Here is a 27,866-nt window from a genome sequence, read left to right as displayed (position 1 = left end):
AGGCTGGTCTCTCTCATATATACAGTATATTTCTCTCTTCCTCCTCTCTGGCTGGTCTCTCATATATACAGTATATTCTCTCTCTCTCTCCCTCCTCTCAGGCTGGTCTCTCTCATATATACAGTATATTTCTCTCTCCTCTCAGGCTGGTCTCTCTCATATATACAGTATATTTCTCTCTCTCTCCCTCCTCTCAGGCTGGTCTCTCCCATATATACAGTATATTTTTCTCTCTCTCCCTCCTCTCAGGCTGGTCTCTCTCATATATACAGTATATTTCTCTCTTCCTCCTCTCTGGCTGGTCTCTCATATATACAGTATATTTCTCTCTCTCTCTCCCTCCTCTCAGGCTGGTCTCTCTCATATATACAGTATATTCTCTCTCTCTCCTCTCTGGCTGGTCTCTCTCATATATACAGTATATTTCTCTCTTCCTCCTCTCTGGCTGGTCTCTCTCATATATACAGTATATTTCTCTCTCTCTCTCCCTCCTCTCAGGCTGGTCTCTCTCATATATACAGTATATTTCTCTCTCTCTCCTCTCAGGCTGGTCTCTCTCATATATACAGTATATTTCTCTCTCTCTCCTCTCTGGCTGGTCTCTCTCATATATACAGTATATTTCTCTCTCTCTCCTCTCTGGCTGGTCTCTCATATATACAGTATATTTCTCTCTCTCTCCTCTCAGGCTGGTCTCTCTCATATATACAGTATATTTCTCTCTCTCTATATCCTCTCTGGCTGGTCTCTCTCATATATACAGTATATTTCTCTCTCTCTCCCTCCTCTCAGGCTGGTCTCTCTCATATATACAGTATATTTCTCTCTCTCTCCCTCCTCTCAGGCTGGTCTCTCTCATATATACAGTATATTTCTCTCTCTCTCCCTCCTCTCAGGCTGGTCTCTCTCATATATACAGTATATTTCTCTCTCTCTCCCTCCTCTCAGGCTGGTCTCTCTCATATATACAGTATATTTCTCTCTCCTCTCAGGCTGGTCTCTCATATATACAGTATATTTCTCTCTCTCTCCCTCCTCTCAGGCTGGTCTCTCTCATATATACAGTATATTTCTCTCTCTCTCCTCTCTGGCTGGTCTCTCTCATATATACAGTATATTTCTCTCTCTCCTCTCTGGCTGGTCTCTCTCATATATACAGTATATTTCTCTTTCTCTCTCCTCTCTGGCTGGTCTCTCTCATATATACAGTATATTTCTCTCTCTCTCTCCTCTCTGGCTGGTCTCTCATATATACAGTATATTTCTCTCTCTCTCTCCTCTCTGGCTGGTCTCTCTCATATATACAGTATATTTCTCTCTCCTCTCAGGCTGGTCTCTCTCATATATACAGTATATTTCTCTCTCTCTCCCTCCTCTCAGGCTGGTCTCTCTCATATATACAGTATATTTCTCTCTCTCTCCCTCCTCTCAGGCTGGTCTCTCTCATATATACAGTATATTTCTCTCTCTCTCCCTCCTCTCAGGCTGGTCTCTCTCATATATACAGTATATTTCTCTCTTCCTCCTCTCTGGCTGGTCTCTCATATATACAGTATATTTCTCTCTCTCTCTCCCTCCTCTCAGGCTGGTCTCTCTCATATATACAGTATATTTCTCTCTCCTCTCAGGCTGGTCTCTCTCATATATACAGTATATTTCTCTCTCTCTCCCTCCTCTCAGGCTGGTCTCTCTCATATATACAGTATATTTCTTTCTCTCTCCCTCCTCTCAGGCTGGTCTCTCTCATATATACAGTATATTTCTCTCTTCCTCCTCTCTGGCTGGTCTCTCATATATACAGTATATTTCTCTCTCTCTCTCCCTCCTCTCAGGCTGGTCTCTCTCATATATACAGTATATTTCTCTCTCTCTCCTCTCTGGCTGGTCTCTCTCATATATACAGTATATTTCTCTCTTCCTCCTCTCTGGCTGGTCTCTCTCATATATACAGTATATTTCTCTCTCTCTCTCCCTCCTCTCAGGCTGGTCTCTCTCATATATACAGTATATTTTTCTCTCTCTCTCCTCTCAGGCTGGTCTCTCTCATATATACAGTATATTTCTCTCTCTCTCCTCTCTGGCTGGTCTCTCTCATATATACAGTATATTTCTCTCTCTCTCCTCTCTGGCTGGTCTCTCATATATACAGTATATTTCTCTCTCTCTCCTCTCAGGCTGGTCTCTCTCATATATACAGTATATTTCTCTCTCTCTCTATCCTCTCTGGCTGGTCTCTCTCATATATACAGTATATTTCTCTCTCTCTCCCTCCTCTCAGGCTGGTCTCTCTCATATATACAGTATATTTCTCTCTCTCTCCCTCCTCTCAGGCTGGTCTCTCTCATATATACAGTATATTCTCTCCCTCCTCTCAGGCTGGTCTCTCTCTCTCTCCTCCTCTCAGGCTGGTCTCTCTCATATATACAGTATATTTTCTCTCTCTCCCTCCTCTCAGGCTGGTCTCTCTCATATATACAGTATATATTTCTCAGTATATTTCTCTCTCTCTCCCTCCTCTCAGGCTGGTCTGTCTCATATATACAGTATATTTCTCTTTCTCTCTCCTCTCTGGCTGGTCTCTCTCATATATACAGTATATTTCTCTCTCTCCTCTCTGGCTGGTCTCTCATATATACAGTATATTTCTCTCTCTCTCCCTCCTCTCAGGCTGGTCTCTCTCATATATACAGTATATTTCTCTCTCTCTCCCTCCTCTCAGGCTGGTCTGTCTCATATATACAGTATATTTCTCTCTCTCCTCTCAGGCTGGTCTCTCTCATATATACAGTATATTTCTCTCTCTCTCCCTCCTCTCTGGCTGGTCTCTCATATATACAGTATATTTCTCTCTCTCTCTCCCTCCTCTCAGGCTGGAATTCCAAAACACCTCTCCTCTTTACGTCCAGAAGCTGCTTTAGCAGAGCGACCATGATTAAGTTGGTTGGAGGAGAGGAGACTAATTGCTTCACTTTTCCCACAGTACGATCAATCTTCTCCAGCAGGCCCTTGGGGGATTAATCAGGCCTCCTGCTACTTCCTGCTCTGCAGACATTTAAATGTCAAGCGAGTCAAATTAAAAGGCATTACACATGGATCTATTCAACTATAGATGAAGTGTGGCATGCGCGTTGTGCTGCTTGTCTCTCTGCATTAGGAAAACCCCTAGCGAGAATACACACACGTACTGTAATCTGTGTGTGAGTAAATGTGTAGTGTTGTGTAGTGTTGTGTATCTAAACCCCCCCCTCTCCATCTCTCCCCCCCATCCACCACCGTCACCTCATTGTGTGTTTCTGTGTATATCCTGTATCTAAAACCCCCCCCCTCCATTTCCCTCACCTCATTGTGTGTTTCTGTGTATATCCTGTATCTAAAAACCCCCCTCCATTTCCCTCACCTCATTGTGTATATCCTGTATCTAAACCCCCCTCTCTCCATCTCTCCCCCCATCCACCACCGTCACCTCATTGTGTGTTTCTGTGTATATCCTGTATCTAAAAACCCCCTCCATTTCCCTCACCTCATTGTGTGTTTCTGTGTATATCCTGTATCTAAACCCCCCTCTCTCCATCTCTCCCCCATCCACCACCGTCACCTCATTGTGTGTTTCTGTGTATATCCTGTATCTAAACCCCCCCCTCTCTCCACCCCCTCCATCTCCACCTCCCTCACCTCATTGTGTGTTTCTGTGTATATCCTGTATCTAAACCCCCCCTCCATTTCCCTCACCTCATTGTGTGTTTCTGTGTATATCCTGTATCTAAACCCCCCCTCTCTCCATCTCTCCCCCATCCACCTCCGTCACCTCATTGTGTGTTTCTGTGTATATCCTGTATCTAAACCCCCCCTCTCTCCATCTCTCCCCCCCCATCCACCTCCGTCACCTCATTGTGTGTTTCTGTGTATATCCTGTCTCTAAACCCCCCCCCTCTCCACCTCCCTCACCTCATTGTGTGTTTCTGTGTATATCGTGTGTCTAACCCCCCCCTCTCCACCTCCCTCACCTCATTGTGTGTTTCTGTGTATATCGTGTCTCTAACCCCCCTCTCCACCTCCCTCACCTCATTGTGTGTTTCTGTGTATATCCTGTCTCTAAACCCCCCTTCTCCACCTCCCTCACCTCATTGTGTGTTTCTGTGTATATCCTGTCTCTAAACCCCCCCCCCTCCACCTCCGTCACCTCATTGTGTGTTTCTGTGTATATCCTGTCTCTAAACCCCCCCTCTCCACCTCCCTCACCTCATTGTGTGTTTCTGTGTATATCCTTTCTCTAACCCCCCCTCTCCCTCTCTCCACCTCCCTCACCTCATTGTGTGTTTCTGTGTATATCCTGTCTCTAAACCCCCCCTCTCCACCTCCCTCACCTCATTGTGTGTTTCTGTGTATATCGTGTCTCTAACCCCCCCCTCCACCTCCCTCACCTCATTGTGTGTTTCTGTGTATATCCTGTCTCTAAACCCCCCTCTCCACCTCCCTCACCTCATTGTGTGTTTCTGTGTATATCGTGTCTCTAACCCCCCCCCCCTCTCCACCTCCCTCACCTCATTGTGTGTTTCTGTGTATATCCTGTCTCTAACCCCCCCCTCCACCTCCCTCACCTCATTGTGTGTTTCTGTGTATATCCTGTCTCTAAACCCCCCTTCTCCACCTCCCTCACCTCATTGTGTGTTTCTGTGTATATCCTGTCTCTAAACCCCCCTCCACCTCCGTCACCTCATTGTGTGTTTCTGTGTATATCCTTTCTCTAACCCCCCTCTCCCTCTCTCCACCTCCCTCACCTCATTGTGTGTTTCTGTGTATATCCTGTCTCTAAACCCCCCCCCCCCTCTCCACCTCCCTCACCTCATTGTGTGTTTCTGTGTATATCCTGTATCTAAACCCCTCTCCCTCTCTCTCCAGGTGCTCCTCCTCAACCCGCTCCCATCCCAGAGAAGAGTAAGGGTTCCCGGCTGTTCTTCCGTCTCAGTGACCTGGACTCGGTCACGGTGAAGGAGGAGGGCTGGTCCTACCTGGTGTTCACCCTCAGAGACCACAACATGGGGGTTGAGCTGCCTGCCCTACACTTTCACCAGGGGGGTAGTGAAGTCTTCCTGGACTGTCTCAGGAAGTACATGCTGCTGACAGAGTACGTAGACCAGACAGTACATATACATGCTGCTGACAGAATACGTAGACCAGACAGTACATATACATGCTGCTGACAGTACGTAGACCAGACAGGACGTAGACCAGACAGTATATATACATGCTGCTGACAGTACGTAGACCAGACAGTATATATACATGCTGCTGACAGTACGTAGACCAGACAGTACGTAGACCAGACAGTACATATACATGCTGCTCACAGTACGTAGACCAGACAGTACGTAGACCAGACAGTACATATACATGCTGCTGACAGAATACGTAGACCAGACAGTACATATACATGCTGCTGACAGTACGTAGACCAGACAGTACGTAGACCAGACAGTACATATGTAGACCAGACAGTACATATGTAGACCAGACAATACATATGTAGACCAGACAGTACATATACATGCTGCTGACAGTACGTAGACCAGACAGTACATATGTAGACCAGACAGTACATATGTAGACCAGACAGTACATATACATGCTGCTGACAGGACGTAGACCAGACAGTACATATGTAGACCAGACAGTACGTAGACCAGACACTACATATGTAGACCAGACAGTACATATGTAGACCAGACAGTACATATACATGCTGCTGACAGTACGTAGACCAGACAGTACATATACATGCTGCTGACAGAATACGTAGACCAGACAGTACGTAGACCAGACAGTACGTAGACCAGACAGTACGTAGACCAGACAGTACGTAGACCAGACAGTACGTAGACCAGACAGTATGTAGACCAGACAGTACGTATGTAGACCAGACAGTACGTATGTAGACCAGACAGTACGTAGACCAGACAGTACATATACATGCTGCTGACAGTACGTAGACCAGACAGTACATATACATGCTGCTGACAGTACGTAGACCAGACAGGACGTAGACCAGACAGTACATATACATGCTGCTGACAGAGTACGTAGACCAGACAGTACGTAGACCAGACAGTACGTAGACCAGACAGTACGTAGACCAGACAGTACGTATGTAGACCAGACAGTACGTATGTAGACCAGACACTACGTATGTAGACCAGACAGTACGTATGTAGACCAGACAGTACATATACATGCTGCTGACAGAGTACGTAGACCAGACAGTACATATACATGCTGCTGACAGTACGTAGACCAGACAGTACATAGACCAGACAGTACATATACATGCTGCTGACAGGACGTAGACCAGACAGGACGTAGACCAGACAGGACGTAGACCAGACAGGACGTAGACCAGACAGGACGTAGACCAGACAGTACATATACATGCTGCTGACAGTACGTAGACCAGACAGGACGTAGACCAGACAGTACATATACATGCTGCTGACAGGACGTAGACCAGACAGGACGTAGACCAGACAGTACATATACATGCTGCTGACAGGACGTAGACCAGACAGGACGTAGACCAGACAGGACGTAGACCAGACAGTTCATATACATGCTGCTGACAGTACGTAGACCAGACAGTACGTAGACCAGACAGTACATATACATGCTGCTGACATGTCAGTACGTAGACCAGACAGTACATAGACCAGACAGTACATATACATGCTGCTGACAGTACGTAGACCAGACAGGACGTAGACCAGACAGGACGTAGACCAGACAGGACGTAGACCAGACAGTACATATACATGCTGCTGACAGTACGTAGACCAGACAGGACGTAGACCAGACAGTACATATACATGCTGCTGACAGGACGTAGACCAGACAGGATGTAGACCAGACAGTACATATACATGCTGCTGACAGGACGTAGACCAGACAGGACGTAGACCAGACAGGACGTAGACCAGACAGGACGTAGACCAGACAGGACGTAGACCAGACAGGACGTAGACCAGACAGGACGTAGACCAGACAGGACGTAGACCAGACAGGACGTAGACCAGACAGGACGTAGACCAGACAGGACGTAGACCAGACAGGACGTAGACCAGACAGGACGTATACATGCTGCTGACAGAGTACGTAGACCAGACAGTACATATGTAGACCAGACAGTTCATATACATGCTGCTGACAGTACGTAGACCAGACAGTACATATACATGCTGCTGACAGGACGTAGACCAGACAGGACGTAGACCAGACAGTACATATACATGCTGCTGACAGGACGTAGACCAGACAGGACGTAGACCAGACACTACAAATACATGCTGCTGACAGTACGTAGACCAGACAGTACGTATGTAGACCAGACAGTTCATATACATGCTGCTGACAGTACGTAGACCAGACAGTTCATATACATGCTGCTGACAGTACGTAGACCAGACAGTACGTATGTAGACCAGACAGTACAAATACATGCTGCTGACAGAGTACGTAGACCAGACAGTACATATGTAGACCAGACAGTTCATATACATGCTGCTGACAGTACGTAGACCAGACAGTTCATATACATGCTGCTGACAGTACGTAGACCAGGGGGCTAGGCGAGGCTAGGCGAGGGAGCGGGAGCGGGGCGAGGGAGCGGGAGCGGGGCGAGGGCGAGGGAGCGGGAGCGGGGCGAGTCTAATACAACTTATTCTACTTAATTAGTTAAAAAAAAAAAACTTTAGCAATGGAACAGCCAGGGAATAGTGTTGTATGTATTGCCTCTGGTAACACTGGGTATGTGGTGATCTTTGTGTTCCTCAAAGGACCACTATCCTATGTCAGGGCTCTGGTCTAATGTAGTAAACAGGGAATAGGGCTCTGGTCTAATGTAGTAAACAGGGAATAGGGCTCTGGTCTAATGTAGTAAACAGGGAATAGGGCTCTGGTCTAATGTAGTAAACAGGGAATAGGGCTCTGGTCTAATGTAGTAAACAGGGAATAGGGCTCTGGTCTAATGTAGTGTAGTAAACAGGGAACAGGGCTCTGGTCTAATGTAGTGTAGTAAACAGGGAATAGGGCTCTGGTCTAATGTAGTGTAGTAAACAGGGAATAGGGCTCTGGTCTAATGTAGTGTAGTAAACAGGGAATAGGGCTCTGGTCTAATGTAGTAAACAGGGAATAGGGCTCTGGTCTAATGTAGTAAACAGGGAATAGGGCTCTGGTCTAATGTAGTGTAGTAAACAGGGAACAGGGCTCTGGTCTAATGTAGTGTAGTAAACAGGGAATAGGGCTCTGGTCTAATGTAGTGTAGTAAACAGGGAATAGGGCTCTGGTCTAATGTAGTAAACAGGGAATAGGGCTCTGGTCTAATGTAGTAAACAGGGAATAGGGCTCTGGTCTAATGTAGTGTAGTAAACAGGGAATAGGGCTCTGGTCTAATGTAGTGTAGTAAACAGGGAATAGGGCTCTGGTCTAATGTAGTGTAGTAAACAGGGAATAGGGCTCTGGTCTAATGTAGTGTAGTGTAGTAAACAGGGAATAGGGCTCTGGTCTAATGTAGTGTAGTAAACAGGGAATAGGGCTCTGGTCTAATGTAGTGTAGTAAACAGGGAATAGGGCTCTGGTCTAATGTAGTAAACAGAGAATAGGGCTCTGGTCTAATGTAGTGTAGTAAACAGGGAATAGGGCTCTGGTCTAATGTAGTGTAGTGTAGTAAACAGGGAATAGGGCTCTGGTCTAATGTAGTGTAGTGTAGTAAACAGGGAATAGGGCTCTGGTCTAATGTAGTGTAGTAAACAGGGAATAGGGCTCTGGTCTAATGTAGTGTAGTAAACAGGGAATAGGGCTCTGGTCTAATGTAGTGTAGTAAACGGGGAATAGGGCTCTGGTCTAATGTAGTAAACGGGGAATAGGGCTGTGGTCTAATGTAGTGTAGTAAACAGGGAATAGGGCTCTGGTCTAATGTAGTGTAGTGTAGTAAACAGGGAATAGGGCTCTGGTCTAATGTAGTGTAGTAAACAGCGAATAGGGCTCTGGTCTAATGTAGTGTAGTAAACAGGGAATAGGGCTCTGGTCTAATGTAGTAAACGGGGAATAGGGCTGTGGTCTAATGTAGTGTAGTAAACAGGGAATAGGGCTCTGGTCTAATGTAGTGTAGTGTAGTAAACAGGGAATAGGGCTCTGGTCTAATGTAGTGTAGTAAACAGGGAATAGGGCTCTGGTCTAATGTAGTGTAGTAAACAGGGAATAGGGCTCTGGTCTAATGTAGTGTAGTGTAGTAAACAGGGAATAGGGCTCTGGTCTAATGTAGTGTAGTAAACAGGGAATAGGGCTCTGGTCTAATGTAGTGTAGTAAACGGGGAATAGGGTACCATTTGAGAGACAGCCCAGTCTCAGCCCTTTATGTGTCCAACAGAATCACATAACTGTCTGTTCATCTATCAGGTGTTTTGTTACAGTTTCTCAGTGGCCTTTAGCAACGGTTTCCCCTCTCTGGTAGTAATAATACCCGCTGTCACACCGTGTCTGTGTCCCAAACCCCACACTATCCCCTGTATAGAGGGGCTCTGGTAGGAGTTAGTGCTCTATATATGGGATCGGGTGCCATTTGGGACGATAATAACCGCTGTCACACTGTTCCTGTGTCCCAAACCCCACACTATCCCTTGTATAGAAGGGTCTCTGGTAGGAGTTAGTGCTCTATATATGGGATCGGGTGCCATTTGGGACGATAATAACCGCTGTCACACTGTTCCTGTGTCCCAAACCCCACACTATCCCCTGTATAGAGGGGCTCTGGTAGGAGTTAGTGCTCTATATATGGGATCGGGTGCCATTTGGGACGATAATAACCGCTGTCACACTGTTACTGTGTCCCAAACCCCACACTATCCCTTGTATAGAAGGGTCTCTGGTAGGAGTTAGTGCTCTATATATGGGACCGGGTGCCATTTGGGACAAAGGCTATGGGATTTATTTGCGTGCGGGGAGCTGCTATTGCAGTTTATCCATTTTTTTTTCTTCTCTAGATGCTGCCGTGCTGTGATTGGTTATTAAAGGCTTCTCTTCCCTCCAATGGATCGGAGTGTTTTACCGTGTTGTGTTTCTACACCATTTCTATGCTAATGCTGCGTTGGTGGTGAGTTGTGTTCTGTGTGTGGCTGGCTTCATTGTGTTGGTGTGGCCTTCTCTTACCTTCCGTCTGCTGTGTCAGGCTAACAGTCTACTGGTCTCTTAGGACCAATTGTGAGGAGGGGGGGGCGCGAGAGAGAGACTGTCAATTCTAATAACCCCTCTTAGCCCTCCCCTAGTTTTCGAGTGTCCCTCGGTGTGGGAGTGTCCCTCAGGCGGAGCATTTAGTCGTAGAGAGAGATAAATATCCCTATGGAGTGGGACATCACTCATGCACAGCGGAAGCCGCCAAAGGATTGCTCACCTCGCAGTTCACTGAAGACGAGCCTCGTGTTTTTTCACCATGACAGTACTGACGGCAGTAATAGCCTTCCTTATGATGTATTTCTCATGCAACAACACGTACTTACCATATGAGAAACACATGGGAACCGCAAAACAATAATGAGGTGGTAATGTAGCTGTCCTCTGGCTGTGTTTTAATGTAGAGTAGTAATGTAGCTGTCCTCTGGCTGTGGTTCAATGTGGAGTAGTAATGTAGCTGTCCTCTGGCTGTAGTTCAATGTAGCTGTCCTCTGGCTATGGTTCAATGTGGAGTAGTAGTGTAGCCACCCTCGGTGGTTCAATGTAGAGTAGTAATGTAGCTGTCCTCTGGCTGTGGTTCAATGTAGCTGTCCTCTGGCTATGGTTCAATATGGAGTAGTAATGTAGCCACCCTCTGTGGTTCAATGTAGAGTGGTAATGTAGCTGTCCTCTGGCTGTGGTTCAATGTGGAGTAGTAATGTAGCTGTCCTCTGGCTGTGGTTCAATGTAGCTGTCCTCTGGCTATGGTTCAATATGGAGTAGTAATGTAGCCACCCTCTGTGGTTCAATGTAGAGTGGTAATGTAGCTGTCTTCTGGCTGTGGTTCAATGTAGAGTGGTAATGTAGCTGTCCTCTGGCTGTGGTTCAATGTGGAGTAGTAATGTAGCTGTCCTCTGGCTATGGTTCAATATGGAGTAGTAATGTAGCCACCCTCTGTGGTTCAATGTAGAGTGGTAATGTAGCTGTCCTCTGGCTGTGGTTAAATGTAGAGTAGTAATGTAGCTGTGGTTCAATGTAGAGTAGTAATGTAGTTGTGGTTCAATGTAGAGTAGTAATGTAGCTATCCTCTGGCCGTGGTTCAATGTAGAGTAGTAATGTAGCTGTCCTCTGGCTGTGGTTCAATGTAGAGTAGTAATGTAGCTGTCCTCTGGCTGTGGTTCAATGTAGAGTAGTAATGTAGCTGTCCTCTGGCTGTGGTTCAATGTAGAGTTGTACTGAAGGACTTTCATTTCATAATAGCAGTTTGACAGTCGCATTTCCTTCACTCTGTAATTTTCTGCAATTTCTTGGGGATTAATGATTAACCAGTTGAAGCAATTAAAACCAGTGTTCTGAATTTATTTATACCAAACGGTTTGGGGTCCAATCAGATGGCCACACAGCTCTTCATCATCAAGTACACAATAAGCTAGAAAATAGTTAGCTACGTTACAAACATCTTCAATCTCTCTAACGTTACTACAATATATACGTCAGCTACGCTACAGACATCTTTAATCTCCAATGTGACCACAATAAAGAACAATGACTTGTGTTTGACCTGTTTTAATGAACATCAAGGCAAGCTTACAACATTGTTTACAACATTGTTTATTCAATTTGTAGTAAATATTTTATCTCGATTCTTTACATCCACTGGTTCACAAGATGACAGCTTGGTTTGCTGGTTTATTGGAGGACCATACTATAATTTCCATTTAAAATGGACAAAAATACACATTTCTCAGGCAATAATTTTGCGAAGACTGTCTGGGAGTGATCTAAGGAAGGAGGGGAAAACTAGCTTTTATTGGCAGAGAGGTTTGGAACTCTTTTTGTTATTGGTCCAATTTACTGCATTGTGATGTCACAATGGAAAGCCGATTATTAGATGCTGATTAGAAGGTCCTGTGGATATTATCTTTTTTTTCAACTAGAAACTATCAGGAAATAAAACGGATAAAATGTTTTCACTCTTTAACAGTGTTAGTTTCATCAACTGTTGTACACTATGATATAAAACACTGAATTTGGACCACACTGGGCCTTTAAACAACACAAATGCAAATTAATTCAAATGTCAACACTCCATATAGCAAGCTTAATGTATAGCTAGCTAGCTAATGTTAGCTAGTCGGATAGCTTGTTAATTAGTGATTTTCGTAAATTAATGACACATTTTTTTTTTCATAATCGTTTGTCAGAATATGAACATATTCCTGTTAAATGTACATCATTATTTGCATGATTTGTTATGAAGTTATGACTTATATTTGCTTCCATCCTAGTATAGGCATACTCATCCACAGATTAAAGCCCATCACAATCAGCTTTCATTTGTAATCAACCTTTTCCCCAAATATCAATACGGAATGTTTCAATGTCACTGTATTGGCACCAGGAGTCTGGAGGACTTACAGAATGACCCTCCTATTGTTCTTCACGTTGTCATCCTCGACCCGCCTGTCTCTTTCCTCATTTCCTCTCCTGGCCTGGAGTGGGAATAGGCCACCCGTTATACCCCTAGAAATGGCACCTTATTCCCTACGAAGTGCACTACTTTGTAAAGTACTTTATAGGGAACTGGGTGTCGTTTTGGGACGGAGCCTCACTCTCTCCTCTGTTTTTTAAATGAGCCAAACTGAGCACAGTGGAGTTTATTTGAAATAGCTCTGAATATTACAATCACAGAGTATATTACAGCTGGCAGAGGTTTTTAATGAGTTGCAAAGCCTTTAACAACTGCTGTGTTGGTTTTCTGGGGCTGCAGGACTATTCAAACAGGCTAATTAACTTTACATCACACTACTGTCCCAAATGTGACCCTATTTATTCCCTATACAGGGCACCTCCTTTAGAAGTAGTGCACTATAAAGGGAATATGCTGCCATTTTGCCAGATGGCGTTTTTTATTTGTTTATTTTTCATTCGCATCGTTGCTAACGGCTACAGAAAGGGGTAGACAAACGGGCACACAGACGGGCATTCTTGTGATCTGGCCTCTTCAAATCAAAGTTTATTTGTCACGTGTGCCGAATACAACAGGTATAGATAGACCTTACATTGAAATGCTTACTTACAGTCTCTAACCAACTGTGCAAAAAGTTATTAGGTGAAATATAAACAACAGTGAAAAATAACAGTAGAGACACTATATACAGTAGAGAGGCTATATACAGTAGAGAGGCTATATACAGTAGAGAGGCTATATACAGTAGAGAGACTATATACAGTAGAGAGGCTATATACAGTAGAGAGGCTATATACAGGAGAGAGGCTATATACAGGAGAGAGGCTATATACAGGAGAGAGGCTATATACAGGAGAGAGGCTATATACAGGAGAGAGGCTATATACAGGAGAGAGGCTATATACAGGAGAGAGGCTATATACAGGAGAGAGGCTATATACAGGAGAGAGGCTATATACAGGAGAGAGGCTATATACAGGAGAGAGGCTATATACAGGAGAGAGGCTATATACAGGAGAGAGGCTATATACAGGAGAGAGGCTATATACAGGAGAGAGGCTATATACAGGAGAGAGGCTATATACAGGAGAGAGGCTATATACAGGAGAGAGGCTATATACAGGAGAGAGGCTATATACAGGAGAGAGGCTATATACAGGAGAGAGGCTATATACAGGAGAGAGGCTATATACAGGAGAGAGGCTATATACAGGAGAGAGGCTATATACAGGAGAGAGGCTATATACAGGAGAGAGGCTATATACAGGAGAGAGGCTATATACAGGAGAGAGGCTATATACAGGAGAGAGGCTATATACAGGAGAGAGGCTATATACAGGAGAGAGGCTATATACAGGAGAGAGGCTATATACAGTAGAGAGGCTATATACAGGAGAGGCTATATACAGGAGAGAGGCTATATACAGGAGAGAGGCTATATACAGGAGAGAGGCTATATACAGGAGAGAGGCTATATACAGGAGAGGTTATATACAGGAGAGGTTATATACAGGAGAGGTTATATACAGGAGAGGCTATATACAGTAGAGGCTATATACAGTAGAGAGGCTATATACAGTAGAGAGGCTATATACAGTAGAGAGGCTATATACAGTAGAGAGGCTATATACAGGAGAGGTTATATACAGGAGAGAGGCTACAAACAGTGGAGAGGCTACATACAGTAGAGAGGCTACATACAGTAGAGAGGCTACATACAGTAGAGAGGCTACATACAGTAGAGAGGCTACATACAGTAGAGAGGCTACATACAGTAGAGAGGCTACATACAGTAGAGAGGCTACATACAGTAGAGAGGCTACATACAGTAGAGGCTGTATACTGTGGAGAGGCTGTATACTGTGGAGAGGCTGTATACAGGGGGGAGGCGCTGTATACAGTAGCGGCGCTATACAGTAGTTAGTTGATGAACTAAGTGTGTTAGTGTTTCCTCCTGCAGCAGACGGTGTTTCCTCCTGCAGCAGACGGTGTTTCCTGTGCTACTCCCCGATGTGAAACAACCGTTGTCAGACATGGTGTTTATTTTTACGCGTTACATTTTTAGTCCCTATTCAATTTCCATGAAAAATCAATAGATCTCTTCAATAATTCATGGAGGAACAGGTCCTAGTGGGGATCATCTTAACCATAGAAAAGACTCTTCCCCCACATCCCAAATGGCAGCCTGTTTCCTATTTAGTGCACTACTTTTGACCAGAGCCCTATAGAACCCTATTCCCTATATATAGTGCACTACTTTAGACCAAGGCCCTATAGAACCCTATTCCCTATATATAGTGCACTACTTTTGACCAGAACCCTGTGGACTATAAAGGGAATAGGGTGCCATTTGGGACACCGCCACTGGCTGTGGGACTGTTAGCACTAGAAGTAGTTTACTCCACACATCAGCCAGACACTAACAACACACAGTTAAGACCTGTGACTTGTAGTAGTCTACAGGGTGGATCTGAGTACAGCTTAGTGAAGGACTGTTAAGTGGTTGTCACAATATTGGTTGTCCAATACTGGACAAGCTTGTTCCCTGAGACCAGAGACTCTCTGAGCTTCTCTTCCAGACAAGCTTGTTCCCTGAGACCAGAGACTCTCTGAGCTTCTCTTCCAGACAAGCTTGTTCCCTGAGACCAGAGACTCTCTGAGCTTCTCTTCCAGACAAGCTTGTTCCCTGAGACCAGAGACTCTCTGAGCTTCTCTTCCAGACAAGCTTGTTCCCTGAGACCAGAGACCCAACTTTCACTGGGGGCCGTGGGATTTTATGATTGGAATGTGATACAAAAAAAAAAGATGGCAGCTGTGGGCTTTAGGACCGTGCGGACGCCTCCGAGTGGTCGGGTTGGCTGTTTGGAGTGTTTATCTATATAAAACCAAAGTTGCGGCCCTGAAACCACTGACTCTTGGAGCTTCTCTTCCAGACTCGTTTCATGATCAGTCCATGACACAGACACTGAGGCTTGAACGTTCCTCCTCTGTTCTCTGTCAAATCTCACTTATTCTAATTTCTCTTTCTTTCTCTCTCTCTCTCTTTCTGTACTCCCTATTAGGTCTACCACAGATGCCTCCCTCCTCCAGGTCAGCCCCCACAGCAGAGCTCTGTCCCAGTCCTTTGAGAACCTGCTAGATGATGCCACCTTCGGTCTTATTACGGTACAACCCTCACACCCTAGTGTACACCTGCCTCCTCACACCCTAGTGTACACCTGCCTCCTCACACCCTAGTGTACACCCGTCTCCTCACACCCTAGTGTACACCCGTCCCCTCACACCCTAGTGTACACCCGTCCCCTCACACCCTAGTGTACACCCGCCCCCTCACACCCTAGTGTACACCTGCCCCCTCACACCCTAGTGTACACCTGCCCCCTCACACCCTAGTGTCCACCTGCCTCCTCACACCCTAGTGTCCACCTGCCTCCTCACACCCTAGTGTACACCTGCCTCCTCACACTCTAGTGTACACCTGCCTCCTCACACTCTAGTGTACACCTGCCTCCTCACACTCTAGTGTACACCTGCCTCCTCACACCCTAGTGTACACCTGTCTCCTCACACCCTAGTGTACACCTGTCTCCTCACACCCTAGTGTACACCTGCCTCCTCACACTCTAGTGTACACCTGCCTCCTCACACCCTAGTGTACACCTGCCTCCTCACACCCTAGTGTACACCTGTCCCCTCACACCCTAGTGTACACCCTAGTGTACACCCGTCTCCTCACACCCTAGTGTACACCCGCCTCCTCACACCCTAGTGTACACCTGCCAGTCGGCCTCTGTACGGCCTCCTCCCAGCCGGCCTCTGTACGGCCTCCTCCCAGCCGGCCTCTGTACGGCCTCCTCCCAGCCGGCCTCTGTACGGCCTCCTCCCAGCCGGCCTCTGTACGGCCTCCTCCCAGCCGGCCTCTGTACGGCCTCCTCCCAGCCGGCCTCTGTACGGCCTCCTCCCAGCCGGCCTCTGTACGGCCTCCTCCCAGCCGGCCTCTGTACGGCCTCCTCCCAGCCGGCCTCTGTACGGCCTCCTCCCAGCCGGCCTCTGTACGGCCTCCTCCCAGCCGGCCTCTGTACGGTCTCAGGGTTCACAGAGCAACTCTGCTGTTATTTTAATGAGTTTGTTCTGAGCAGGGCAGTGACTTAATGAGAGCAGCATATTTGTTGGTTTGTTTTATGAGGACTCTCTGAAAGCCTGGGTAGGAGAAATGACATGTGTCCCAAATGGTACCCTATCCGCTTTATAGTCTAAAGTAGTGCACTATATAGGGAATAGGGCTCTGGTCTAAAGTAGTGCACTATATAGGGAATAGGGCTCTGGTCTAAAGTAGTGCACTATATAGGGAATAGGGCTCTGGTCTAAAGTAGTGCACTATATAGGGAATAGGGCCCTGGTCTAAAGTAGTGCACTATATAGGGAATAGGACTCTGGTCTATAGTAGTGTACTATATAGGAATAGGGCCCTGGTCTAAAGTAGTGCACTATATAGGGAATAGGGCCCTGGTCTAAAGTAGTGCACTATATAGGGAATAGGGCCCTGGTCTAAAGTAGTGCACTATATAGGGAATAGGGCCCTGGTCTAAAGTAGTGCACTATATAGGGAATAGGGCCCTGGTCTAAAGTAGTGCACTATATAGGGAATAGGGCCCTGGTCTAAAGTAGTGCACTATATAGGGAATAGGGCTCTGGTATAAAGTAGTGCACTATATAGGGAATAGGGCCCTGGTCTAGAGTAGTGCACTATATAGGGAATAGGACTCTGGTCTAAAGTAGTGCACTAGATAGGGAATAGGGCCCTGGTCTAAAGTAGTGCACTATATAGGGAATAGGGCCCTGGTCTAAAGTAGTGCACTATATAGGGAATAGGGCTCTGGTCTAAAGTAGTGCACTAAATAGGGAATAGGGCTCTGGTCTAAAGTAGTGCACTAGAACTGGGTAATAAAGGATGGGGGGGTACATGCTCTGAATAGAGGAGAACTGGGTATTAAAGGATGGGGGGGTACATGCTCTGAATAGAGGAGAACTGGGTAATAAAGGATGGGGGTACATGCTCTGAATAGAGCAGAACTGGGTAATAAAGGATGGGGGTACATGCTCTGAATAGAGGAGAACTGGGTAATAAAGGATGGGGGTACATGCTCTGAATAGAGGAGAACTGGGTAATAAAGGATGGGGGGGGACATGCTCTGAATAGAGCAGAACTGGGTAATAAAGGATGGGGGGACATGCTCTGAATAGAGGAGAACTGGGTAATAAAGGATGGGGGGGGGGAACATGCTCTGAATAGAGGAGAACTGGGTAATAATGGATGGGGGGTGGTACATGCTCTGAATAGGGACAACTGGGTAATAAAGGATGGGGGGTACATGCTCTGAATAGAGGAGAACTGGGTAATAAAGGATGGGGGTACATGCTCTGAATAGGGGAGAACTGGGTAATAAAGGATGGGGGGTACATGCTCTGAATAGGGGAGAACTGGGTAATAAAGGATGGGGGGTACATGCTCTGAATAGAGGAGAACTGGGTAATAAAGGATGGGGGGGTACATGCTCTGAATAGAGGAGAACTGGGTAATAAAGGATGGGGGGTACATGCTCTGAATAGGGGAGAACTGGGTAATAAAGGATGGGGGTACATGCTCTGAATAGAGGAGAACTGGGTAATAAAGGATGGGGGTACATGCTCTGAATAGAGGAGAACTGGGTAATAAAGGATGGGGGGACATGCTCTGAATAGAGGAGAACTGGGTAATAAAGGATGGGGGGGTACATGCTCTGAATAGAGGAGAACTGGGTAATAAAGGATGGGGGTACATGCTCTGAATAGAGGAGAACTGGGTAATAAAGGATGGGGGGTACATGCTCTGAATAGAGGAGAACTGGGTAATAAAGGATGGGGGGGTACATGCTCTGAATAGAGGAGAACTGGGTAATAAAGGATGGGGGTTTCAGGGGGGACATGCTCTGAATAGGGGAGAACTGGGTAATAAAGGATGGGGGTACATGCTCTGAATAGAGGAGAACTGGGTAATAAAGGATGGGGGTACATGCTCTGAATAGGGAGAACTGGGTATTAAAGGATGGGGTACATGCTCTGAATAGAGGAGAACTGGGTAATAAAGGATGGGGGGGTACATGCTCTGAATAGAGGAGAACTGGGTAATAAACTCTGTACTCCATCAGCACCAGGCTACATGGCCAGTGGACAGAGGGAATAGTTGGCAGGAGTTGTTTTTTAGGTCGCCTCAGGGACTTTTAATTGCGTATCATTTATCTATTGTCCTTCTCGTTGACATTTTGACTCTTGTAATAAAAAACATTTTTTTCTGTTTGAAATAGAACCTCCGTCAGCTCTCAGTGTTATCCTTTATAATTAAACGTGGGCCGTGCCTCAGCTGCCTCCCAACCAACCAGGGGCACGTTTTTAACAGCCTCTGGTAATGCATTGTGGGCAGATAACAGGCCTAACTGTGCTGATACATTTGTTTTAGTTCCCGACTGTGTTTTGGAATAGCAGCGACATCTCATAGACATTAACTCGGCTGCCTGTCTGAGTGAGAGTACTGTACTCATTATCATTAAGGTTCAGGGTGCCTCCCTCCCGGCCCAGCCTCCTCTCTCCTGCTCTATATCAGTATTACAGGAGCCATTTAGTAGAGCAGGGATTGTGGAGGAGAAGCTAATGAGCCTTGACTTGCTAATAACATTGGGTGGCCTCACTTCTCAAAGGGGGTTAACGCTGCTGGAATATTGTTTTCTAATGTGACTCTAAAAAAAAAATATCCAATTGCAAAGATGAATGAGCCGCGTCTCAGCCGGGCGGTAACCAACGTCAGGAGAAATAGATTGGCCTCTTTTCTGTCTTTGATTCCTGGGGTACTTTTTGTAGCGAGAGTAAAAATAAAATAAAAGAGTCCTTGAAAAGCATTTAGTTTTCTTGGTGATGTGATATTGTTGGCTTTTACTTCTTCGTAGTAAGAGTACGCAGTCTGGAGAGTTGAAAGTGTAAGAGTACGCAGTCTGGAGAGTTGTAGGAGTACGCAGTCTGGAGAGTTGTAAGAGTACGCAGTGTGGAGAGTTGAAAGTGTAAGAGTACGCAGTGTGGAGAGTTGAAAGTGTAAGAGTACGCAGTGTGGAGAGTTGAAAGTGTAAGAGTACGCAGTGTGGAGAGTTGAAAGTGTAAGAGTACGCAGTGTGGAGAGTTGAAAGTGTAAGAGTACGCAGTCTGGACAGTTGAAAGTGTAAGAGTACGCAGTCTGGACAGTTGAAAGTGTAAGAGTACGCAGTCTGGACAGTTGAAAGTGTAAGAGTACGCAGTCTGGACAGTTGAAAGTGTAAGAGTACGCAGTCTGGACAGTTGAAAGTGTAAGAGTACGCAGTCTGGACAGTTGAATGTGTAGGAGTACGCAGTCTGTGGAGAGTTGAAAGTGTTCCAGGCAGTGAGGGGCCAGGGGAGGGGAGGGGGGCTACTAGGTTGGACGTCTGAGATGATGACAAATGCTGTTGTGCTTTTGAGATGCTTTCGCCCGTTGCTTTTGATGAAAATCTAAAGTTAAAATGTGCAGTAAGTCATCTGGCTGTGGGCACTTCCTAATGTAACATCTCACACCTGTGATGAAGGTGAAAATAGCATGGCTAAAATAAGCTTGTGTCATCTTAGTGTTTATAATGAGACTGCAGCTAAACTACATCTGTCTGGTGCCACAGCGTTAACCAGGACCTCCTTCATGACCCCTATCTTCCCTGTCATCTCTCTCCTCTCCTCCTCTCTCCTTCTCCTCCTCTCTCCTTCTCCTCCTCTCTCCTTCTCCCTCTCTCCTCCTCTCTCCTTTTCCCTCTCTCCTCTCTCCTTCTCCCTCTCTCCTCCTCTCTCCTTCTCCCTCTCTCCTCCTCTCTCCTTCTCCCTCTCTCCTCCTCTCTCCTTTTTCCCTCTCTTCTCCCTCTCTCCTTCTCCCTCTCCTCTCCTTCTCCTCCTCTCTCCTTCTCCCTCTCTCCTCCTCTCTCCTTCTCCCTCTCTCCTTCTCCATCTCTCCCCCTCTCTCCTTCTCCATCTCTCCCCTCTCTCATCCCCCAATCTTCTTCATTTTTCCTCTCTCTCTCTCTCTCCCTGTTCCGCTTTACTCCCTCTCTCCCCCAATCAACTCTCTCTCTCTCCTTCTCCCTCTCTCCTCCGCTCTCCTTCTCCCTCTCTCCTCGTCTCTCCTCCTCTCCTCTCTCCTCCTCTCCTCTCTCCTCCTCTCCTCTCTCCTCCTCTCCTCTCTCCTCCTCTCCTCTCTCCTCCTCTCCTCTCTCCTCCTCTCCTCTCTCCTCCTCTCCTCTCTCCTTCACCCTCTCTCCTTCACCCTCTCTCCTCCGCTCTCCTTCACTCTCTCTCCTCCGCTCTCCTTCACCCCCTCTCCTCCGCTCTCCTTCACCCTCTCTCCTCCGCTCTCCTCGTCTCTCCTTCTCCCTCTCTCCTCCGCTCTCCTCGTCTCTCCTTCACCCTCTCTCCTCGTCTCTCCTTCACCCTCTCTCCTCGTCTCTCCTTCACCCTCTCTCCTCGTCTCTCCTTCACCCTCTCTCCTCCGCTCTCCTTCACCCTCTCTCCTCCGCTCTCCTTCACCCTCTCTCCTCCGCTCTCCTTCACCCTCTCTCCTCCGCTCTCCTTCACCCTCTCTCCTCCGCTCTCCTCGTCTCTCCTTCTTCTCCCTCTCCTTCTCCTCCTCTCTCCTCATCTCTCCTCCCTCTCTCCTTCTCCCTCTCTCCTCCTCTCTCATCCCCCCAATCTTCTTCAATTTTCCTCTCCTCTCTCTCTCTCTCTCCCTTGTTCCGCTTTACTCCCTCTCTCCCCCAATCAACTCTCTCTCTCCTTCTCCCTCAATCAACTCTCTCTCTCCTTCTCCCTCAATCAACTCTCTCTCTCCTTCTCCCTCAATCAACTCTCTCTCTCCTTCTCCCTCAATCAACTCTCTCTCTCCTTCTCTCTCTCCTTCTCCCTCTCTCCTTCTCCCTCTCTCCTTCTCCCTCTCCTTCTCCCTCTCTCCTTCTCCCTCTCTCCTTCTCCCTCTCTCCTTCTCCCTCTCTCCTTCTCCCTCTCTCCTTCTCCCTCTCTCCTTCTCCCTCTCTCCTTCTCCCTCTCTCCTCCTCTCCTTCTCCCTCTCTCCTCCTCTCCTTCTCCCTCTCTCCTCGTCTCTCCTCCTCTCCTTCTCCCTCTCTCCTCGTCTCTCCTCCTCTCCTTCTCCCTCTCTCCTCGTCTCTCCTTCTCCCTCTCTCCTCGTCTCTCCTTCTCCGTCTCTCCTCCGCTCTCCTTCTCCCTCTCTCCTCCGCTCTCCTTCTCCCTCTCTCCTCCGCTCTCCTTCTCTCTCCTTCTCCTTCTCCTCCTCTCTCTCCTTCTCCCTCTCTCTCCCCCCTCTCCCCCACCAGAAGTTTTCTCAGGACCCAGTCACCACTACGCTGGGTGGTTTCTCCAAGGTGACCAACTACCTGTATGATGCGTTCCGGGGTCCAGACACGGTGCTACTGAAGCAGAGGCCTGTCGGGGAGGTGGCTGACCTGCTGAATGAGGCCATACCTGGTCTGGACATCAACCAGCTGGAGGAACCAGGCTTTGAGGTTATCACCAGGGTGAGTCAGAGTAGACACTGGGAATGAACGCACATACTCACACACACTCACACTCACTCTGGAATTTAAAAATGGCGCCGGAAGTAATGGCAGCAGTTTTACTTGCGCCCAACCAATTGTGCTGTTATGGTTTTTTTCTCGTGTTATTTTTAACTTATTTTGTACGTAATGTTTCTGCAACTGTATTTTACTGCAAAAAAAGAGCTTCTGGATATCAGGACGGCGATCACTCACCTCGGATTAGACAAAGAGCTTCTGGATATCAGGACAGCGATCACTCACCTCTGATTAGACCAAGAGCTTCTGGATATCAGGACAGCGATCACTCACCTCTGATTAGACCAAGAGCTTCTGGATATCAGGACAGCGATCACTCACCTCTGATTAGACAAAGAGCTTCTGGATATCAGGACAGCGATCACTCACCTCTGATTAGACCAAGAGCTTCTGGATATCAGGACAGCGATCACTCACCTCTGATTAGACCAAGAGCTTCTGGATATCAGGACAGAGATCACTCACCTCGGATTAGACAAAGAGCTTCTGGATATCAGGACAGAGATCACTCACCTCGGATTAGACAAAGAGCTTCTGGATATCAGGACAGAGATCACTCACCTCGGATTAGACAAAGAGCTTCTGGATATCAGGACAGAGATCACTCACCTCGGATTAGACAAAGAGCTTCTGGATATCAGGACAGAGATCACTCACCTCGGATTAGACAAAGAGCTTCTGGATATCAGGACAGAGATCACTCACCTCGGATTAGACAAAGAGCTTCTGGATATCAGGACAGAGATCACTCACCTCGGATTAGACAAAGAGCTTCTGGATATCAGGACAGAGATCACTCACCTCGGATTAGACAAAGAGCTTCTGGATATCAGGACGGCGATCACTCACCTCGGATTAGACAAAGAGCTTCTGGATATCAGGACGGCGATCACTCACCTCGGATTAGACAAAGAGCTTCTGGATATCAGGACGGCGATCACTCACCTCGGATTAGACAAAGAGCTTCTGGATATCAGGACAGAGATCACTCACCTCGGATTAGACAAAGAGCTTCTGGATATCAGGACGGCGATCACTCACCTCGGATTAGACAAAGAGCTTCTGGATATCAGGACGGCGATCACTCACCTCGGATTAGACAAAGAGCTTCTGGATATCAGGACGGCGATCACTCACCTCGGATTAGACAAAGAGCTTCTGGATATCAGGACGGCGATCACTCACCTCGGATTAGACAAAGAGCTTCTGGATATCAGGACGGCGATCACTCACCTCGGATTAGACAAAGAGCTTCTGGATATCAGGACGGCGATCACTCACCTCGGATTAGACAAATATTTTTTTTCTTCAACAAGCAGACGCAACAGGACATTCTCCGAACACCCGACAAGGCCAACATCCCCGTTATTTGCAAGAGGAAGAGACGCAGGTACAGAGGACACTGAGCAAGGACTCCTTGTGAGGATCCGCAGAAGGTGCGTGGGAAAGCTGCTATTACCTTAAATATTACTCGCCAACGTACAATCGTTGGACAATAAATTAGGCGACGTACGATCATGAATATCCTACCAACGGGACATCAAAAACTAATATCCTATGTTTCACGGAATCGTGACTGAATGACGACATGGATATACAGCTAGCGGGATATACGCTGCACCGGCAGGATAGAACAGCACACTCTGGTAAGGGGGGGTGGGGGTCTGCGTATTTGTAAACAGCTGGTGCACGAAATCTAATGAAGTCTCTAGATTCTGCTCGCCTGAAGTAGAGTATATTGTGATAAATTGCAGGCCACACTACTTGCCTAGAGAGTTTTAAAGCTATAGTTTTCGTGGCTGTATATTTACCACCACAGACAGATGCGGTCACTAAGACCTCACTCAGTCAGCTGTATAAGGGAATAAGTAAACAGGAAACCACTCACCCAGAGGTGGCGCTCCTAGTGGCCGGAGACTTTAATGCGGGGGAAACTTAAATCAGTTCTACCAAATTTCCATTGACATGTTAAATGTGCAACCAGAGAGAGAAAAAAAATCTAGATCACCTTTAATCTAGATCACCTTTAATCTAGATCACCTGTAATCTAGATCTCGTTTAATCTAGATCTCGTTTAATCTAGATCACCTTTAATCTAGATCACCTGTACTCTAGATCACCTGTACTCTAGATCACCTGTACTCTAGATCCCCTGTACTCTAGATCCCCTTTAATCTAGATCACCTGTACTCTAGATCGCCTGTACTCTAGATCGCCTGTACTCTAGATCGCCTGTAATCTAGATCGCCTGTACTCTAGATCGCCTGTAATCTCGATCGCCTGTAATCTCGATCGCCTGATCACCACACACAGAGACGCGTACAAAGCTCTCCCTCTCCCTCCATTTGGTAAATCCCACCACAACTCTATCCTCCTGATTCCTGCTTACAAGCAAAAATTAAAGCAGGAAGCCCCAGTGACTCGGTCTATAAAGAAAATGGTCAGATGAATCAGATGCTAAACTACAGGACTATGTTGCTATCACAGACTGGAACATGTTCTGGGATTCTACTGATGACATTGAGGAATACACCACAACAGTCACTGGCTTTATCAATTAGTGCATTGAGGACGTCGTCCCCACAGTGACTGTACGTACATACCACAACCAGAAGCCATGGACTTCAGGTAACATTCGCACTGAGCTGAAGGGTAGAGCTGCCGCTTTCAAGGTGCGGGACTCTAACCCGGAAGCTTATAAGAAATCTCACTATGCCCTGCGTCGAACCATCAAATAGGCAAAGCGTCAATACAGTCTTGGAGAAAACACATACAGGCGATCAGATCTGACCGCGTTTAACATCTCCAGAACCACATCAATATGACATGCTGTAGTAATCTTGTGAGATGTGAAGCACGGCTGCTTACTGCCTTGTGCCCACCTGTCTCACTGGCTAGATGGGACTCTCGGCCAGGACCCAAGCAGACTGGCTAGATGGGACTCTCAGCCAGGACCCGAGCAGACTGGCTAGATGGGACTCTCAGCCAGGACCCGAGCAGACTGGCTAGATGGGGCTCTCAGCCAGGACCCGAGCAGACTGGCTAGATGGGACTCTCAGCCAGGACCCGAGCAGACTGGCTAGATGGGACTCTTAGCCAGGACCCGAGCAGACTGGCTAGATGCGACTCTCAGCCAGGACCCGAGCAGACTGGCTAGATGGGACTCTCAGCCAGGACCCGAGCAGACTGGCTAGATGGAACTCTTAGCCAGGACCCGAGCAGACTGGCTAGATGCGACTCTCAGCCAGAAGTTCCCTTCTTCCTCACACAGACACAGCTCTACCGTCTGTCTCCATTAAACCAGGAGGTTGTGGTAACAGCCACCCAGTTCCTCTCTAATTGCCTCTCTGTTTTAATTATAAGTGACCCTCTGCTCTCAGCGTTGCCAAGGCAACATGCGCTGCTAGCTTGCCTCCTCTCCTCTCCACAGGTGTGGTTGAGTGTGATGTTGGATGACATGTGCTTTGCTAAACATAGGGATAGTCACCCCACACAACCCACTCAGTGGAATGGCAAAGTCACACTCGCTGTGCTTCTCAGAAATGGCTGGAAATGTGAAATCCACTTAAATGTGGTTTGAACTTTGTTTCTCAGTAGGTTTATGGGACAGAGTGTGGGGACATCGGTAGGTTTATGGGACAGAGTGTGGGGACGTCGGTGGGGACGTCGGTGGGGACGTCGGTGGGGACGTCGGTGGGGACGTCGGTGGGGACGTCGGTGGGGACGTCGGTGGGGACGTCGGTGGGGACGTCGGTGGGGACGTCGGTGGGGACGTCGGTGGGGACGTCGGTGGGGGACGCCGGGTGGGGACGTCCCGGTGGGGACGTCGGTGGGGGACGTCGGTGGGACAGAGTGTGGGGACGTCGGTGGGACGGGGGTGGGGGACGTCGGTGGGACGGGGGGACGTCGGTGGGACGGGGGGGTGGGGGACGTCGGGGTGGGGGACGTCGCTAGGTCTGCGGGACAGAGTGGGGGGAGCGTCGGTAGGTCTGCGGGACAGAGTGGGGGTGGGGTAGGTAGTCGGTAGGTCTGTATCACCACCTCCTGGCTCTAATCTTCCATCTTGGTGTTACTGTAATAGAGAACGTGTTCTCAGGGATCAATATATGAATAATAAATAAAGAGTGCACTATATTTATTTATTATTCATATATTATTACTGTTATTATTAAACCTCATGACCAACAGAGTGCTCTGTCATAATATGTGCCATGAGGCAGCGGGTAGGGTTAGGGGAGGCGGCAGGTAGGGTTAGGGAGGCAGCAGGTAGTTAGGGGAGGCAGCAGGTAGTTAGGGGAGGCAGCAGGTAGTTAGGGAGGCAGCAGGTAGTTAGGGGAGGCAGCAGGTAGGGTTAGGGGAGGCAGCAGGTAGGGTTAGGGGAGGCGGCGGGTAGGTTTGGGGGAGGCGGCGGGTAGTTTTGGGGGAGGCGGCGGGTAGGGTTAGGGGAGGCGGCGGGTAGGGTTAGGGGAGGCGGCGGGTAGGGTTAGGGGGAGGCGGCGGGTAGGGTTAGGGGAGGCGGCGGGTAGGGTTAGGGGAGGCGGCGGTGAGGGGGAGGCGGCGGGTAGGGTTAGGGGGAGGCGGCGGGTAGGGTTAGGGGAGGCGGCGGGTAGGGTTAGGGGAGGCGGCTGGTAGGGGGAGGCGGCGGGTAGGGTTAGGGGGAGGCGGCCGGTAGGGTTAGGGGGAGGCGGTGTCAGGACTGTTGTCCTCAACTGACTAGGTCTCCTCTTTCAACAGCAGGACTGTTGTCCTCAACTGACTAGGTCTCCTCTTTCAACATCGGGACTGTTGTCCTCAACTGACTACGTATCCCCTATCCCATTTAGCAGATACTTTTATCAGGTACAGACTTACAGTAGTGTGCATAAATGTAACATATGGGAGGCTGCAGCGAAACTCTAACCAAGGACACTTGGCATTGCAAGCGCCATGTGCTCTCAATCTAACTGGATTAAATAAAGGTTTTAAACATTATTTAAATAGATCTGTGGTGAGTAAATAGTAAATAAATTAGACCTCTTTCTCACACACACACACACACACACACACACTCACTTCGATTGGCTGATGATGCAGAGTGTAACCTCTGAGTCGCGGAGGAATGCAACGCACGGCAGATTTTTTAATTAGATTTTGATTCCATGAACCTCCTGGCTGGCCACTTTATTACCTTGTGGAAATCATTAGAAAAGAGGGAGAAAGATCAATAGTGTAAATATGCTACTTTACCTGTTTTTAAAACAACCTCTGTATAAAGAGCCACACAAAGTTGATCAGATATGCAGCTTTGAAGGTCCCCAAGAACACCGTGGCCTTCATCATTATTCAATGGAGGTAGTTTGGAACCACCAGGGTTTGGTCGCCCGGCCAAACTGAGCAAATTGGGGGAGAAGGGCCTTGGTCAGGGAGGTGACCAAGAACCCGATGGTCACTCTGACAGAGCTCCACAGTTCCAGAAGAACAACCATCTCTGCAGCACTCCACCAATCAGGCCTTTATGGTAGAGTGGTCAGACGGAAGCCACTCCTCAGTAAAAGGCACAT

The 27,866-nt window shown here is 47.5% G+C and overlaps 1 protein-coding gene across 2 annotated transcripts in view; it reads left to right on the top strand.

The window, feature by feature from the left end:
- The window catches only part of LOC123995983 (TBC1 domain family member 15-like), an 84,132-nt gene that overhangs the window by 14,834 nt on the left and 41,432 nt on the right, over positions 1-27,866 (top strand). For both annotated transcript variants that reach the window (XM_046299633.1, XM_046299634.1), the window contains exons 5-7: positions 4,900-5,125; positions 15,724-15,826; positions 22,069-22,269. In XM_046299633.1, coding sequence (XP_046155589.1) covers positions 4,900-5,125; positions 15,724-15,826; positions 22,069-22,269 — 530 coding nt within the window. The remainder of the gene's footprint in view (positions 1-4,899; positions 5,126-15,723; positions 15,827-22,068; positions 22,270-27,866) is intronic.

Source organism: Oncorhynchus gorbuscha, linkage group LG14 (genome assembly GCF_021184085.1).
Source record: "Oncorhynchus gorbuscha isolate QuinsamMale2020 ecotype Even-year linkage group LG14, OgorEven_v1.0, whole genome shotgun sequence".
NCBI classification, from domain to species: domain Eukaryota; kingdom Metazoa; phylum Chordata; class Actinopteri; order Salmoniformes; family Salmonidae; genus Oncorhynchus; species Oncorhynchus gorbuscha.
This window is presented reverse-complemented; position numbering and strand designations above follow the sequence as displayed.